This window comes from Aythya fuligula, chromosome 6, assembly GCF_009819795.1.
Source record: "Aythya fuligula isolate bAytFul2 chromosome 6, bAytFul2.pri, whole genome shotgun sequence".
NCBI lineage: Eukaryota > Metazoa > Chordata > Aves > Anseriformes > Anatidae > Aythya > Aythya fuligula.
This window is the reverse complement of record NC_045564.1, coordinates 8,497,991-8,516,028: the sequence shown is the minus strand read 5'-3', so window position 1 is coordinate 8,516,028 and position 18,038 is coordinate 8,497,991. Positions and strand designations below refer to the sequence as shown.

Below are 18,038 nucleotides of genomic sequence, written 5' to 3'. Positions count from 1 at the left end.
CCAGGTGTTTTCACCCCTCCGATCCTGTATCTGAAAGCTTTCGATATTTGCTTGTCATGTGTCAGATTTAATACCTGAAACCTTGATAGTGCTGGAGACAGGGCAGACTCCCAGCCCTCTCTTTCTCTAGCGGTACTTGCTCTGCTAGGGCAAGGAAAATAAAGTCACTGAGTGTGTAGAACTTGGGGATGTGCAAAGGGGAATGCTGTGGGCTGTGTTTAAGCCTCTAACCTTAATAGCATAAGCCCTCTGTGCTATGAAAGGGAGCTTACACCTCTAAACAAAAGGCAAAAACAGAGTTACCATGAGGGTGGGAAGGGCTGTTGCTAAAAGAGAAGGTGGCAATTTTCTGCCCTAAAGCAATCTTCTCCTTAATGTTTGACTGGTCCAGCCTTCTTTTGGAAGTCGCCACTGCTGGTGCTCTTAAGATCTGAGCAACTTATTACAAAAAAAGAAAATCCGTATGCTTTGTCACGTAGCCAGCTAGTGCTTCTTTCTTCTCTCCCAGAAGGCAAATGAAGCTGATGGGACTGCTCACGTTTTACGCGAAATGTGCTTTTATACTCATTTGGTGCTTGATGTGGTTTAATCATGGGACTTTAACTTGTAGAGCCTTATGAATTCAGATAACAGCTATGGAATGATTCATTTGTGCAAGCAGAAGAAACCAAAATGTTATCAGTAACAATTTCTCTCCCAATTTGTTTCAATTTCTCAATTCTGTGCAGGTGTGGTATAATCCCGAAGGTTATCACAGCCTTCCAGCCTATCTGAACAGCTTGAACAACTTCATTCTTCGAGCTAATCTGCCAAAAAATGAGTCTTCCAGTTATGGTAGGTGGCCCTTCACATGAACAGATAATTTCTCCCAACTCGGGGAATATCATGGCTGTGTTGAAATCAATGACAGCACTTACCTTGACTCCAGTGAGGCCATTTTTTGAATTCCAAACGATGCAGATTCCTTTAAAAACAGAATTGAAAAACGTGAATAAGGCATGTTTTATGTGCCTTAGTCAAAGATTCAGGGGACTTGGACAGGGAAGACCCCAGCTTCTACATAAAATACTTCTTCATCCAAAAACTGGCAACGGTTGCTATTGGATTTATTGCTTCTCATTATGGTACTGAAATAGCTATCTTTTGTTAGGTGCCTGTTAGTTATGCACAGAAAGGCTACTTTAGGTCATCCCCATGGGTGGTTTTGATTAGTTAATTTTAATATTTCACCCTTCTGCTGAGAGCAGCTCGAGATGTGTGGGTATGTGTATGTTTGTCTTTGAGTGTGAACGAGAGAGAGTGAGATTAAGTGAGAAACATCATTTTCAGCTCTATTTTTCCTCTCACGCATGAAGCACGCAGGTCCCAAGGAGCATTAGTAGCCCATTCGGGCTCATAAATTCTCATAGTTTCTTCTCAGTAATGCAATGCAGAACCCAAATTGCTGCTGACAAACCTGGGTACCTTATTTTAGTGTTTGCTGGTTAGCCTATGTTCAGGGTGCAGCACGGGCATGGATATGTTTGTGTGTGTACACCTGTCCCTGGAGTGGAGGGGTGCAAGGAGAAGAGGGGAAGGTTTTATGGATGTCATTTTGAGAAGCCTTATACAGAGGTGTATTGGACCTGACAAGAGTAGCAATTGTGTGCAGAATGCCCCCCCAGCTGATTTTCTGTGACAAGCGGTGCCCTTCCAGCCATGTCGTGGCCATGCCAAGCCCCCCTCATCTCTGATGCCGGCTGTTCCAGGTGACAGCAAGATAGGTGACAGTGTCACTTAGCTCATAAGACTACTCCTCGATGATGTGTCTGAATTTAACTATAAGGGAGAAGGCACCTGCTCTGAAGCCTGCAGTGCCATGCCATGAATCCAAGGCACAGCAGAGTGCCGATTGCAAGTCGAAGCAGCACATCTCTCTTCCCACCTGCACATACTGATGCACTGCGAGTCCCCTCACAACAAGCAAAACCAGCGCCTTGTCTCTACCCCTGTCCTAAAATAAAGGCCTGTACCTTTGAGATCGCAGCATGCCCTTGAGGTCAGAAGGTTCAAGCTCTTCAGTATGCACTGCAAAAGCACGGGGCAAAGCCGCAGCCCCTGCCAGGGTGCAGAGAGAGGAGACCTGAGCCGTGTGCTTCCAGCAGCAGGCACTTCCCAAAGCAGCTGAATTATTAAGCAGTGATGCTCACCCCATCTCTGTATTCCCAGCGCATGTGGTAGTGGGACGAAAGGCTCATGCGGACAGTCAGAAAGTTAGCACAGGGAAAGTTTGATACCAGCAAAATAACAATTTTCAGTGGGAGAGAATAGCAGCAGTTTTTATTCCGTCTGTCCTGCTGTGTGTGTGTCTTTTTTTTCTGAACGAAATGCTCAGTAGTAAATGACCAGGCAGATAATTCTCCACTTCCCACTAATGATCTGATCCATAGAATGGGGAAAATAAAATGAATGGACGAGGATAGCTCCCCCGGGGTAGTGTAAATCCAGTTTGAAATACAATTGAACAGACGGTCCATGTGGTACGTCCCTGGCAGCTAAATCTATTTGTTTTTGTGACAAATAAATGACAGTTTAAGAAGCATTGAAATGGCCAGATAAAAGTGTGTTGTCGTTTCAGCAGTTTGAAAGAGGTGCCAGTCCTGCTTTAGAGGTTAGACTTAGTGTATATTTTTTTTTTAAAAATACATGAAGAGCTTTTTACCCTGTCACTAAGCAAGTCATAATAGCTTTTGACTTATGTATATTGTGCTTTCTCTTCTCTCAATCCCAACCAACAAAAAAGAGAAAGCATTGAAATGGAAATTCTGACTTCTAGCCTAAGCTTCAGCAAAGGAAAATGGCTTTATAGTGGAGCATTAACAGATTAGACAGACAGTATCTTTCTCTCTCTCTCTTTTAGAGAAGGGAAACATTTCCTGGCTGTTTATGGGGTTTTATCAGCAGCCCAAGATTTTAATTTCATTTTGCTTGCTCATGACAAGGCTGAGGTTTTTTTCCCCTTGGAAATGAATTTCCTGGGAAATCTTCCCTTGCAGATTTATTTGCTCAGTATGGCAGTTGGTCACCTAAAACCACAGTTTCCTCCTTGCTGGCCCCTGAGTCAGAGTGTTCCTTCTTCGGGAAAATAGCCCAAGATTGTCCTTCCTTTTACAGCTGCCCAAAGTCGGGCACTAAGGAGCTTACATTTCAGAGGTGCTGTGTGCTAGCAAATCTCTTTGCCTTTAATAGCAACCAACACCCACTGAGAACTGAGGCATTTATTCAGGTGCCTAAGTCCAGATAGAGAACCTCATTTTTGGACACAAACTTGGCCTAAAACCTTTCTTGGGTGCTGGAGCCATAGAGACTGAGCTGTCATTTCGGTGTGACCAAGGCATTGACTTTCACTGGAGGTTGGAACTGGCCCACCAGAGTCCCCCAGGTTACTCCTCCTGTTAAAAAAAACTCTGGTTTTATGGGCACAAATTACCTCTGAACAAAGCAATGTTAACTAGTTCCTTTGAATAAAATGCTCTGGTTTTGTCTTTGTTTTTTTTTAGCTGCATAAGACAGACTTGTTCAGAATTAACTCATGGTCAAACTGAGGACAAACGTGTCCGTAGCTTACTTGGGTTAATGCTAGCTTCTCAACAGATCCCCGTATAGGTAAAAACATATTTTATAGGAAGGTAATAGCTGCGGAGAAAGGCAGTAGGGAATGATTTGTTTCTCATGATAAAATAAAAAATGAAATGCAGTGAGATCATCAAGCAGCAGCTCTAAAATGAAACGTATTCACCAATTTTAAATGCATCAGTGTTGAAGAATCTAACCTAAAATACATGGGCCCACAAACATATGCCTAATTTTAGGTGTTGGAATGCTCTTGCTGAAGTGAGTGATACAGCCTTTAACGTTGGACAGATGCAGAAATGAGGCCTAGGGTTTGAATTTCACAGCTGCTGAGCAGCAACATGAAGTCATAGGAAAAATGGGGAGATTCAAAATCCTGCCCAAGGTCACACCAAGACGATAGAGCAAAAACAACTTTTGGTCTGCTTTTCTTCTCTACTTAGTTTTCTGTATTACTGCCAATCTCAAGAGCTGGGGAAAGAAACTTTAAGCTAGCTGCATTTTAAATTTATTTTCTTTCTGTTTCTTTTTAGGTATTTTCTTATCAGCTCACCCATATCCTGGAGGACAGAGTCAAGAACAAGTAATGTAAGAAAATTCATTTGGCCGATGCCTGAATTGTTGAGCTTCAAAAGAAGCAAACCAGTTTCTTGAAAACCATAAAGCAGCCAAAATTACTAGATATCTCCCTCCAAATGTGGAAACTGCTCCCATCCTTGCCTTCATTACCTTTATGCATGAGTAGGATCCTGCATGCCACAGAGCTGATGATTCCTGCTAGGGCATTTTTGCAGAATGCCATTTAAATCTGGAGGTCACGGTTACAGTATCACATTGTTGTGCATATTGGCATTCATGTAATTAATATTGGTATATTAATTACATAATTTTCCTTTTGGCCTTTCCAACTGATGCCGTGGCTGTCTCGGCTCAGTGTTGTGAGTCCTTTTTTGCTAGGCATAATAATAAACACCAGCAAAAGACACTGGCACCCCATCAGGCCCTTTTTGTTTCTGAGCTCTAACAATGTGATGAGGGATGTCTTCCACTTTGACTCACCATATACATCTTCCTCTGCTTTCTCCCCAGGCTCAACAGCTTACTCGATATCATAGTTTCAATGTCAGTTCTGGTTGGCTACTCTATCACAACTGCAAGCTTCGTGCTATATGTGGTGAAAGAACATCAAACCAAAGCCAAGCAACTGCAGCATATTTCAGGCATGGGGATGACAAGCTACTGGGTGACTAACTTCGTTTATGATCTGGTAAATAATTCACGTTCTTAAATGCATCAAGAGTAGCATTCAGCAGCAGGAGGGGAAAAATGTTCTTTATTTAAAGTTGGTTGCCTGGACTTATTAATATTATCACTACCAAGTGTGTTATGTAGTAATTGTTCTCAAAGGCATTGAAGACGATTAAATGTGAACCGCAACACTGGATTTTGCTAAGCAAAGGCATTCCTTCTCTCTCGAGTGTATGCAAAACACTCAGCACATTTATACAAGAGCAGCACAGAACAGGCCAGAGCTTGATTTCAATTTTAGCATGCAAGCAGCAAGCTGCTTTTTGGTTAGCTTGCAGGGCTAGATGAGTTGTCACGCAGGCTTTATGCGTCTCGGGTAAGGATTTGGGGCTCGAGGCTACAGCCATTTTGGAAACCCTGGGACCACAGGGTGTGACATTAGCAGACATCTCACAGCTGACAGTCCTCTGTTGGGCAAAAATCCATTGCTGGGTTGAATGCTCTCTTCAAGATTATCTGTTATAAAGGTTTTTAAGCTAAGAAGAGCTACTAATGCAGCTCTATGCCTTCCAGGATGTGAGCAAGTGGTTTTCTCTAGTGCTGCACTGCGCTGTATAGATTTACCACTCTGTTCTTACAGATAGTTGAGCTCCCCAGCCCTGTGCTGCATTATGTGGTGTAGGCATGTTCTTGTACTGCCTGAAGTTTAGTCTCCTCATGGTAAAGAGGGTTAATAGCACTGCTGGAAATCATTGCTAAGAGGATAAATATGCACAGTGTCTGTAGACTAAAGTGCTTTGTGTCTTATGAATTACCTTCGGTGCACGATGTCAAACCCTCACATAGCTAGAAATCTGCAAGTGCAGACTGTCTCTGCTCTGGAGTTTTGGCACTGCCACCTGTGCTGTAATGGTGACCAGCTCCACATATCCCATGGGTTTCCATCAGTGCATTTTTCTAGAGCCTAAAATCCCAGCGATAACATCAGCTCCTGAAAACAGGAATTCTGCAAGGGTATCTGGGTGGCCAGCCCCTCTTTGATGCAGTGAGGGCTAAGGCCTGAATCCTCTGGTGAATGTGAGCTGTGGCCTCAGTCTGGTTTGGCACAGCATCCCTGAGTCATGGCACAGGGGCTGGAGAATGGGGCAGATGGTGTTTCTATTTGCTCAGTCCAAGCCCTTGCTCCAGCACTGCATATTTGTAAATTAGCCTGTGGAAAAATCCCCAGAATCCTTGCCACAATCGTTATTCAGTGGGCTGCAACTAATCCAGCACTCCCCACCAGTCAATTCTTTTAAATCCCAAAGCTGAGGAAGAGAGGATCCTCTCAAGGCAGATTCATGGTAGGCCATAGCTTGACACAACATTATGGAAACCAGATTTATAGAAAGCAACGAAGTGCAAGGCTAACAGAAACCCCAAAGGGTATTTTTTATTTTTTTATTTTTTATTTTTTTATTTTTTTACATTTAGCCTATTCAAAGTGGCTTTGCAGGATTCATATGGAAGACTCTCTAGGGTTTCAGGAGGACTGAGACCCCCCAATTGTGTTTGATTTCTCCTAGAAAACCTAAGCTGCAATGGTGGGAACAAATTCTGACTTTGCTGCTTTCATATCGTTCTAGAAAAATGCATAAGAATTACCATCCTAATAATATCTTTTTAATATCATTGTACAGGTACTTTTTATGGTCCCTATTGGACTCTCAGTAGGAGTTATTTCATCCTTCCAGGTACCAGCTTTCTGCTACAACAATAACTTACTGGCAGTATTTCTTCTGTTGCTACTCTTCGGGTAAGTGAGAAGCTATTTAAATATGAGAGTGAGGAACTGGATATTGCAGGCTGCTGTGATTTGGGATCCAACAGAGGAATACGTGGGCTTTCTTCTTCAGTGTTCACTTTAGAAGTGGTGACTCCTTCCAGGAACAGTGAGCTAAGCTATTGTCATTCCTGCTGTATTCAAAGCAAAATCTGTGTGAGGGTACAAAATATGCAAGTTCACAGTGATAGCCTGGGCTGCAAGCATATGTTTACTGAACGATTGCAAAGTTTGATACGGAAACATTTCAAAATCAACAAGGGAAGAAGAAACACAGGAAAATTCAAGAAAAGTTAGCAAAATGGTCTACCTGGCTTTAAATCCCCCAGGCCCAGTCTGTCTGCTTTCAATCAGGGCTACATGTTCAAAGCCTCTATCACAAACTTCTTCTCCAAATTCTAACAGATACAAAGCCATTTTTCCTCCCTTACAATCCCGTAATACAGAAAGCTAGTCACGTGCCAAGACAGTTATGTTGTTTGAGATCTTTACTCGTTGGTTTTCAATTGCTCTTTTAATCAGTGGAGTATTCTTTGTGCTGTTGGCAATTTATAGATATGCAACATTTTCATGGATGTACCTGCTGGCTGGGTTCTTCAAAGAGACAGGAATGGCCTTCATCGTTTATGTCTGTGTCAACTTGTTCTTTGGCATCAACACCATCATCACACACTCGGTTGTGTTTCTGCTCTCCCAGGAAAAGGCCACAGACCAGGTAGGAGCCCCACTGACAGCAAGCCCTGAGCAGAACGACAGGACACTTCTTGTTGAGTTTGGTGGGTTTGATCATGTCCTAAACCTGGCTGGTTTCGAGATATGTAAGGTATTCCAAGCAGAGGATATTAGTTGCAGGACTTCATGGGCTTCCCTGTAGACAGGACATGAATCAAATAGGAATCCTGCTTGTCTGTGTAAATCTGCTCCCCCAGCAAAGATGGACAGGATGGTGACAGAGGGAAGAATATAAAAAGAGAGGTCAAAAACTGCCCGTGCAGAGAAGGGCAGGAAGTGGGCATGGATGTTTGATACGAGGTTGACAGGAACTTCAACCATTGCTAAGTTCTTGCCGTACAAACTAGAGAGTGATGACTAGATTTGATTGCCCTGAGTGTGAAGTGTGCTGCATTAAGCCCAGCACCAGCTGTCTGTCAGCTAGATCTGTAACGCAATCTTCTCCCTGCAAGGATGAAAAATGACTCTGAGACAGTGATGATTCCCTAAAGTCAAGCCTTTTCTTAAATAGAGATATCCCTAGGAATCGGTGGGATAAAAACGTAAAATGTACACCTTATATCTAGATGTTGGTTTGTTTTTTTTCTTTTACATAAATGGCAATTGCTTTGTAAAATGATAGCTGCATTGGATTTTGCTCTCTAGGTGGATAGTGCTTGCTAAGCAACCCCCTGGATTTTAGGGATGTAAAAATACAATCTGGTTTTATCTCTCTGTGCTCCAGAGGCAGGGAGTCAGCCTCTCCCCATGCTAATTTACTGCCCCTCCACTTTGCAGCGTGTACTAATCCTTTCTTCTGCTAGAGATGTACCAAATCTCTGCATACGAGAGTGCGTAACAGTTAGGCTGTGCACTTGGCTCTTTTGCCGTGAATTAACTGGAAAAGCCCCTTTATGTCTATTAGTGCCAAATCTTGTGTTTTATGGAGATGTTTTTCCAAGAAAACCTGATAGGACAGCGCTCCAGAGGAGTGAGACTGGGGAACAGTCCATGCTCTGCAGTGGGTTGGTGCAGCAACAATAATTTTGGGCAGTGGAGCTTCGTTGCAGGACTCAGCTCTGGCTCACGGGTGGGTTTCTGGCTGCTTGCATGCACCGGGTGAGGTGGCTGCTCCAGGAACTGGATGCTGCTTACTATGGGTGATCACAGCCTCTTGACTTCTCTGACCTTGTGTCTGTGAAACAAGCTGTCTCCAGAGCTCTTTGCTCTCAATTTATCTCTGCTCTGAGACACAAGCAAATCCCAATGTAATTGTTACACTTCAGTCACACAGTGAAACCTATGAATTTATTCTATGAATAAAGACAGTGACTCTGCTGTTTTTTTTTTTTTTCTTTTTCTTATTTTTTTTTCTTCTAGGGCTTGCATGATCTTGCTGAAAACTTAAGGCATGTGTTCCTTCTGTTCCCACAATTTTGCTTTGGCTACGGCCTGATTGAACTGTCGCAGGATCAGGCGCTGCTGGGCTTCTTAAAAGCCTACGGAGTGGACTACCCTGACAAAACCTTTGAGCTGGACAAGACCACATCCAAGCTGTTTGCCATGTTTATCCAGGGCACCGTGTTTTTTGCCATTCGTCTGACAGTTCACGACAGGTTGATTCAGAAGGTCTGGAACAACGTACTACAGTAAGTAACATCTGGAGCCTCGTGGTAAGAATGGACAGAGCCAGCACTCAGTGGATCTATTCTGGGCTCTCGCGCCATCGTTGTTGATTATTCAGCCCATAAATTTCCGAGATGTTCTGCAAACAGAGGAAGTTTTCCCTGACACAGCAATCAACTAATAGAGGTATAGGTTACTGGAGTCCCTTCCTAATCCTTGCCAGCTCAGCCTGTTGCCCCCGTTTCAGGGCTCTGGCTTTGGTGGGCTGATGTTCAGCTGGTTGGTGGGAGGGGTGAGTCCACTGAGATCCTCCTCAGTTTGAATCTCCCCATCTTTTTCCAGTGAGGAGTGAGAACCTGTTCCCCACACCATGAGCGTGGCCAGGACCTGCTCCAGCTCAGAGTATTTCCTGAATGAGAGAAAAAACGAGGCAGAAAGAGAACACTTTTTTTTTTTTTTAATGCCTTAGGGGAGCAAATAGAGTAGAAACTGCATACCTGTTTGTATTTGCATGCTCTGGGGTCTCACAGGAGGGCTCCTCAGTATCCCAAACACACAAGACCTCTACTAGCTGTGATTTCCAGAGGGTAACGGCCCCTGTTCCCTCCCTGTAGGTACCTGTTTGACAGAGTGCATGGCAAAGCACTGCTTCTGCTGCCTGTGACCGAAGAGGATGGGGATGTCCAGGCAGAGAGGAACCGGGTAGAGTCCGGCAAAGCTGACTTCGATGTGGTACAGCTCCAGAACCTCACAAAGATCTACCACCTTCCCCACAAACGCATCGTGGCTGTGAAAAACATCAGCCTGGGGATTCCTGCTGGAGAGGTAAGCTGGGGGAAAGGCTACAGGGAGGGACACTGGGACAGATCCAAAATCCCATCATCATCTTCCCTCCCAGTCCTCGCCACTGTCCCAGTACTAACAGAATGATTTGCTTTGCTCTGATATTTTTTTCCTTCCTTCACCTTGCACTTCCTATATATTAATTCTTGGAGTTCCAGTAGTAACTAAAGGCTTCTGGTAGATTTGGGACACCAAGCACCAAGCTGAAGGCCCTAGAAATAGGAACTGTGGATGGGACAGTGTGGGGCTGGGCAGGAAGACAGCAGCTTCACATGGGCAGTGTGGCCACTGTTCTTTCTGGCAGAGGATTTCTCCAAAGCACAACAGGCATCGAGGCTTCTAACTCCTGGCAAAAGTCATCCCAGTGCTGGTGGGGCTTGGGGTGCCATTCGTCACTGATCACTGCAGGCTGTGCACAGACACTGTTCCTGCGTGGACCTCGAGGTGGGGATGAGCTCTAGATGGATGCTGAGCCTCTGGACAGGGCCCAACACACGAGGGTTTTCAGATCAGCTGGTCTGTGATAATGATAGCAAAATAACAGTAATTATCGGCACAATGGTTATTGCTTATGCGACACACAACTGCATATCTCCAACCTCAGCAATAAAACATGGATTTTAGCATGAGATACTGAACTGCACTACAGGGAGCCAGTTCTTAATCTTATTAATGTAGTGCATTAGTGAGATTATTTGAAGAAAATCTTGTGTCGCATTAAGGTTTTACCAATGACAGGACAAACCTCACTCACCTCATCCCTATGAATAGCTCTGTTCCTGTCAATGGGATGTTTTGCACAAATGAGATGATCAGGATTTGGCCTGTCAGATGAGCTCGCTGCAAAAATGCACCTTGCAGTAAAAGGAATGACTCTATTAGAGACACGTCCTTGATTCTTCACCATATTAAACAAACGATCCTAATAAAAGCTGCGGTATATTGTACCATAAACAACCTCCATTATCACGTTCGTACGCTCCGAGTATCTCTGCCTCTCTTGCAATTCATCTTGCTCAAGGGTCCAGAGGAAAGAAGTGACAAGCTGCACTGAGCGCTCATCTCAGTGCAATATTTCTGCATTATAAATACAGCCTGGTTACGTTTCTACCTTTCTTTCCCACAACCCAGTGCTTTGGCCTGCTCGGTGTGAACGGAGCTGGGAAGACGACCATCTTTAAGATGCTGACAGGCGATATCGGAGCGTCCAGCGGCAGATTGCGGGTCCAGGATCACTCTGGGTATGGAGATGTGATTTCAGGGGAAGGCACGTGAGCAGATCAGCCTGGAAACTGTTTATAAGGCTGGATGACAAAGAAAAAAAAGTTAGTCTGAAACAAAACCAAACATTCAAGGCAGAGCAAAAATGAAAAAGGCAGGGAACTTAATCCTTTGAAGATGGCATACTTGCTTCCTTAGCGTTGTATTTTGCTGTCGTACCTCTGCTGTTCTCAGTGGTGTTTCTTCCACTTCATTCCATTCATTCCACCTAGATCCTCAGATCTTCCACTTGTGGAGGCCAGAAGGACCCATCTCCAAGCACTGTTTAACAGGAGTGGGCTTGGTGGCAGCTATGCTATCTGAAGGGCTGGTGGTAATTGGAGACTTAAGTACTAGCCACTGTGGCTCACAGACACAGCTCTTCCTTTGCAGAACTGAGGGCCTGAAAGCTGAAAGTCTGCAAATTCATAGCATTTCTCTTCCAGAGCTGTTTTAATTCAGTGTGTTAAAACTGACTTGCTGACTTCCTTACACAGGTCCTTGAATGACATCAGCGAGGCACACTGGTCGTTGTTTGGCTACTGTCCTCAGGAAGATGCCCTGGATGACTTGCTGACGGTAGAAGAGCACATGTATTACTATGCTAGGCTCCATGGCATCCCAGAGAGAGAGATCAAAGGAGTGAGTAACACTAGGGCTCGACTTAAAGCATTTTCTTGTTATCAAGAGCCTTTACATTGACTTAATTAGTATTTCACTGTAGGTGTGTGTGTGGTAATTAATTCCTGGGCACTATTGTGAAATCAGTTCTCTTTTGCCCGTAGATTGTACTCCAGCTTCTCCACAGGCTGAATCTGATGGCCTACAAAGACCGAGTCACCTCTATGTGCAGTTATGGCACCAACAGGAAATTGTCAACTGCCCTGGCTCTCATTGGGAATCCATCTATTCTGCTGCTGGTGAGAAATGGGAACCTTGGTGGGTGGAACTGAGCAGATCTCTGGGCTGGCAGGGGATCCTAATCAGTGTAATGAAACCTTCTTAGACATGGCCTGCAGGACATTCCCCAAATGTCCATATGGAATAAATTAGCCTTACAACATGTGCATCCAAGGAAATTTTAGATTCCAGCAAGCACCCACATTTTCTCTGAGGGTATAAGAGAGTGGTGAGTGCCAGTTTCTCTGTTAAAATCTTTCAGAGATCAAAAATAGGCCCTCTGTCAGTTAAATTTCCCTTGTTCCCAGCTCTTTCTTATTTTTGTGTATTGACTACCTTGTGTAGTCTTGCAAGAAAAGCAGCATCCAAAGCTTCAAATAAATAGGAGAGCAAAGGAGCAACTTTCAAGATTAGAACATAAAACAGTTTTTTCTAGATTTGGCTTCCCCTTTTTTCTTTCACTTCAAACTTTCCAGCTCTTCCATGAGATACGCCATTGCAGAAATACATCTTTTTTGTGCAGTTTTTCACTTGTGTTTTGGATGTGTGCAGTGCTCTTTGGGCAGGTTTCCCAGTGTTAACCTTGTTGCCTAAGTGGACTTAAACCTCCCTTGCTCAAACACATATCCAGCCCTACACTTCTGCCTTTGCTTCTGACCACACAAGCCCCTCAGCTGGTTTTGCAACATATAAAATCTCAGTAAAAAGAGAAGGTGGGGAAATTTCCTCCATACTGACTGCTGCATGAACCCGAGCTGTTTTTCTGCCTCATGTAACGCATTACCCTTAACAATAACAATTTGGTGATGGAAAGCTGGCTATCAATTTTATCAGCAATGCATGAAACAGGAGACAATATATTGTCTTTCATCACTGGCTTATTGTCTATGTAAATAGAGAAATTCAAGACTTGTTTTATCAGGTTGATCTTAGGTTGTGTTACCACAGGCACTCAGTTCCTATAAAGGGTCTGATGGGGGCTTGGGAGTTTCCCCCGCAGTCGCCAGCAGAGCTGGGCAGCTCCCAAGGGCAGTGAGGATGGAAGTTTTAAACTGACTTGCTTTTGCATGAAGAAAGCCTGGGATGTCTCAGCCATAACCATAGTGCAGTTCAGGAGTATCCTTCTCCCTGATTCGTACCGCTGGCAGCTCACCTGGGGGTCCTTATTAGCAAATGTAACACTAATGATGCAGCTAAAAATAGGACAAGCCTTGGGAAGATAAGATCTTGAGTGCATTACATTTAGTCCTGTCTTTCCCAATAGGATGAACCAAGCTCTGGAATGGATCCAAATGCTAAACGCCACCTTTGGAAAATCATCAGTGAGGAAGTGCAGAACAAATGCTCAGTGATACTCACATCCCACAGGTAGGGGTGGTTTGGCTTTCTTTCCGATTTCAGGGTCTTCAGGAGGTGTGGAGAGGTCCACCCTCCAGAATTTTGATCGCTTCTTTAAGAATTTCAGGGCGCTGAGCTGTAACAGGTTTGGGGGTTTGCTGGGGCTGAATGGGGGTGTCCACGTAGACTCACAGCACTTCAGTACTCTAGGGAAGGTGCAGTAATGTTCTCTGATCACCAAAGAACTATTTTATTTATGGCTTCTTGATGATTTATTCAAGTTTCTTCGTTGTTTTTTCAGCATGGAAGAATGTGAAGCCCTCTGTACCAGGCTGGCTATTATGGTGAACGGGAGTTTTCAGTGCATTGGCTCTTTGCAGCATATCAAGAGCAGGTCAGTAAAGTGTACCAATTTCACTTCTACTGATTGGCATGTGGAGTTACTAGCACACAGCTTTGAGGGCTCTGGACATCAGACCTTTGTTAACAGGGCATCAAAATAAGCAATTTTCTATTTTATGTTCCCTACTACACCATTGAAATTCTGTTAACTAATGCGCTTTCTGCTCTCTCACAGCCTTTTTTTCCAAGAGATGTATTCCCCAAAGTAATCTGTTCACTGCTGAAAATGTAAAATGCATGTTGGGGTTGAGCTTTGATTTCGTTAGTTATCACAATAGCTCAGTTTCTTATTGAGATTCACTCCAGGTTAACAACCCTGACCCCATTCAAGCTGCACTCTGCCTGCATTAGATTTCCCCAAAGAGGCTGTGCAGCACTCTCAAAGGATTTTCTTTATCTGTTTCTCTTTCCTACTGTGTTAATTGTGATTTTCTTTCTCCCCTAGGTTTGGAAGAGGATTCACTGTGAAGATGCACTTAAATAGCAACACAGTTAGCACAGAGACACTGACACAATTCATGAAGTCACACTTTCCAAATACATGCCTGAAGGTAAGCAGGACAACTGCTTTCAGGGGATGCCTTCTCAGCCTTTCCATATTACACAAGAGCATCTTTGCAAGGCAGACATCTTGCAACACGCAGTACACAGAGATCCATGCTCTTAAAGTCTAAGGGTTTCACACACTTGTTACAGCCCTCAACAGCATTGCCCAAGGGCTGGAGCATCCGGATTCCTTGATGGCTTAAGTAACCTCAGCCATACAGCTGCAGAAATCCTGTAAGGCAGCTGCAAGGTGACCCTCTGCCCCTGTGAGTTGTCCCACTGAAGCCTGACTGCATGGAGGAGATGCACTTTATATGCAGTGGGTAATGAGATGGTCAAGTGCTTCCAGTAACTGAATAACTGTAAAACCAGATAACTGAGTCACAAACCCCACCCGTAACCCAATGTTTGAATTAATGACAACAGCAAACTTGGAGTCGGGAATGCTCTGGTGACCCTCAAACTTCCAGTTCTGGTGAAGCATCTCCCTGTCACAAAAGTACAAGAATTCCCAATAGGGAAGTACTGGTCGCTAGCAGACAATAATATTCCTCACCTTTGGGAACCAGATAGACAGAACGCATCTTCTGTCCCTTCATTCTCCCACTGTCTGGCTCCTCTGTGCTTCTAGACAGCCATCAAATCTGTTTGCTCTACACAGGCAGCAACTTCTTAACTCTACCCCATTGTTCCTGTTCCCGCAGGATCGTCATTTCAACATGGTGGAGTACCACGTTCCAGTCTCTGCAGGAGGGGTAGCAAATATATTTGATCTCCTGGAAGCAAGCAAAGAAGCCTTCAAAATCAGGCACTTCTCAGTGAGTCAAACAACGCTAGAGGAGGTAAGGAATTAAAGATGTGTGGCCATCCGTTTAAAACTGTTAACAGGGGAGTAGACTGATGGTTACACATAATGGACTGCTGCACACAATAGACTACGTTTTGAAAGGGATTTCCATCTATATTCCTCCTGGGGATACTTTATCAGTACTACTGCATCGAGATACCTGTGCTGGTGCTAGGAAATTGCACATAGAAAGCTGCCTGTAGCATAAAGGATCTGTTCTTCCCTCTGCCAATGCTGATTTCAGCAGTCTCATGAGCATGGATGAAGAACAGGATTATGAATCACACCAGAACTCAGTGCTAGGCCTTGTGATGGCAGATTTTTACCACCAGTCACAGAAATTTGCTTGATTTTGCCCTTTCCTGTACTGTATTTAATCACAAGTTCATTTTCCCTTGGAAGAACAATGCCACTGCCATCAAAATCTTGTAGGAAGTGTCTCAGCTGAAGGGGTGCCATAAGGACCTACCCAGAAGAAATCATTCTGTTGAGCATCAGCATCCGATATATTCGGTCTGCCCCAGAGACAGGAGTAAACTGCAAGCCCTGTAATCCTATAAACTGTTGACCAGAGATCTGGGGGCGGAGGGAAGGAGGTCCTTGATATTGTTGTAATAAGGGGCCACGGTTGTGAGAGAAATGGGCCGACAAACAGCAGGAAGCCCCAAGTCGTGTTTTGTGGGAGGACAGCATGGATTTGTGTGTATGCAAATGTGATTGCAGGTAGTGTTCCAGTAAGAATATTTTATGTATTCATTAGGTACTGTTCAAACGGAGACTGTTATGTGTGATTATGTACACCTATCTATATCATATGCAGCTGTGCATGCATGGATGTCAATTATATATAGACAGATGGGTTTATAAAGTAATAATATAGATGAATTACGCTGTGATCAAAACCAACTACCACACAGGGGTATTAGCTCACTACTACTTCAGAAACATGAGCTGCAGGACAATTAGGTTTTGCACAGGAACATCTACCTCTGCATCCCCGGGTGTCCATTTAGCAGCAGAGGAGTGTACATCCATTTATTTACATTAGGCCATAGAAGCCAAACTTTTGCAATTCTCGAATCCAGTGTGAATCCCTTCCCAAGCACTCTCTCCAGGCTCACAGTCAAATGAACAACCATTCCTCTTTTTTATTCATTTGTATTATAAATTCCTTACGCCGTCGCATACTGAATGTTTCCCTTTAAACTTCTAGGTTTTCATCAACTTTGCCAAAGACCAAGCAGATCCTGATGGTGTGGATGTAGCTCCCGATGTGACATCAGACAGCTCTGACACATGCAGCCAAGCTAGCACCCTCAGCTCCATCTATTGAAGAGCTCCAACCGCGAGGGATTGCAGAAGCTGGGGAAAAAACCTGACATGACCCCTCAGGGTTCTTTCAGTTTCTGCCTGTTTTCCATGATTCTAGGATGGCAGGCATAAAAAGCCACATTTTCTTAAAGTACTTTTAAAATATGCACATATTTTGTTACTAGGAACACGGTAGGCACTTAAGACTAGCATTTGGTTACGAGTCAGATTGGTCTTTCCACAGCTGTTGGTTTTTTGTCCCCAGTTGTTGTTGTCTGATGACTTTTATACCTGTGAGCACTTAGTTAACATCACCAGCTCCTGCTGGTCGTGGCCGTTTGCTTACAGCCGAAATGGCCGTGGCAGAGCAGAGGAGCTGTTGGCAGTGCAGGCTGTTTGACAAAAAAGCAGCCCCGTGGCTGCCCTCTGAAAGCCCACAGTCCCCCTCTTGCTCTGCAGCAGACTTCCTGGAGGACCACAGCAAAGTTGCTCGGTTCTGGCAGGTTCCCCACCTGTGAAATAGGGTTCCTGGCGCTGCCCTACCTCACAGGGGTGTTGTGAGGACGTAGGTGTTGTGTACTGCGAGTTGTGTATGCCTTTGGTGGGGCCATCTTCGGTACTGACATAGAGCTTATCTGCATGTGTGGGTTATGGCAGTACAAATATAACTCTTTTAGAAGTCACTGCTTCCCCTGGTGTCTTGCTGTGCTTTATTACAGCTCGTTGTAATACCTAGGGTAAGTCCTCAGCTCCCAGGCAGCTCTTGGCTCCTGGTACCCCACGGCAGCTTCCTTGTCCTTTTGGCTGGTGGCCAGGGCTTCTCCATTACAGCAGCAGCAGAATAGAAGCAGCACTATTTCCTGAATCCTTTTGTATGGAGATGTTTGCTTCAGAAGGTCACATTCCCCTGAGCAGAAGCAGCCTTGCTCAGAAATCTGTGCATCTGCCCCCCTGCCAGCCTCCCTCTCATGAGGCTCTGCCTCTCTGCTTCCATTTCGGTGACCCTCCTCACCACCGCCGTTGTGGCTGTCCCGGTAGCTCAGCGGCTGTTTTCCTGCATTAAGGCACAATTAGTTCCTCCTTCACAGACTGCCCACTGGCTTTAAATGAGCCTTCTGCTTACCTTGGAGCAGCAGACCCCCAGGAGCTGAGTACAGCACAGCAGCACACACATCCTGACTTTTTTTCCCCAGAATCACTAATAGCCAGAAGAGTTAAATATTGCATTTCATTACCTGTGGGAGCCACGAGGCCTCAAAGACTCACGTTTGGGTCAGGGCGGGTGCATGTGGTGCTATTAAAGCACATAATGAGCTTAGTCTTGGAGCTCAAATTTACTGTGGCTGGTAAAAGAAAAGAGATTGCCAATGCAGCCAGGTCATTCTTACCTTGGGAAGACCTGGGAGGGCCCACGTGACACTCCATTTTGGGTTCACATGCACAGTTCCAACCAGAGGAGGGTTTTTTTCAGGGGATTTGATTTTGTTCCCACCCTCATCCTTCCCCCCAGACTAATTTGAGCCAAGGGAAACTTTAGGTGGAAGCTGCAGAGTGACACATCTTTCTCACCCC

At 44.6% G+C, this 18,038-nt stretch overlaps 1 protein-coding gene across 1 annotated transcript in view; it reads left to right on the top strand.

Moving 5' to 3' along the window:
- ABCA12 (ATP binding cassette subfamily A member 12) overlaps nucleotides 1-16,488 on the top strand; it is an 81,579-nt gene extending 65,091 nt beyond the window's left edge. The window contains exons 40-54 of the mRNA XM_032190340.1: nucleotides 729-834; nucleotides 4,146-4,200; nucleotides 4,702-4,879; nucleotides 6,540-6,655; nucleotides 7,238-7,397; nucleotides 8,774-9,042; nucleotides 9,634-9,844; nucleotides 10,994-11,103; nucleotides 11,620-11,764; nucleotides 11,908-12,042; nucleotides 13,287-13,390; nucleotides 13,662-13,754; nucleotides 14,208-14,313; nucleotides 15,013-15,150; nucleotides 16,369-16,488. Coding sequence (XP_032046231.1) covers nucleotides 729-834; nucleotides 4,146-4,200; nucleotides 4,702-4,879; nucleotides 6,540-6,655; nucleotides 7,238-7,397; nucleotides 8,774-9,042; nucleotides 9,634-9,844; nucleotides 10,994-11,103; nucleotides 11,620-11,764; nucleotides 11,908-12,042; nucleotides 13,287-13,390; nucleotides 13,662-13,754; nucleotides 14,208-14,313; nucleotides 15,013-15,150; nucleotides 16,369-16,488 — 2,046 coding nt within the window. The remainder of the gene's footprint in view (nucleotides 1-728; nucleotides 835-4,145; nucleotides 4,201-4,701; nucleotides 4,880-6,539; nucleotides 6,656-7,237; nucleotides 7,398-8,773; nucleotides 9,043-9,633; nucleotides 9,845-10,993; nucleotides 11,104-11,619; nucleotides 11,765-11,907; nucleotides 12,043-13,286; nucleotides 13,391-13,661; nucleotides 13,755-14,207; nucleotides 14,314-15,012; nucleotides 15,151-16,368) is intronic.
- Nucleotides 16,489-18,038: the final 1,550 nt, after the last annotated feature.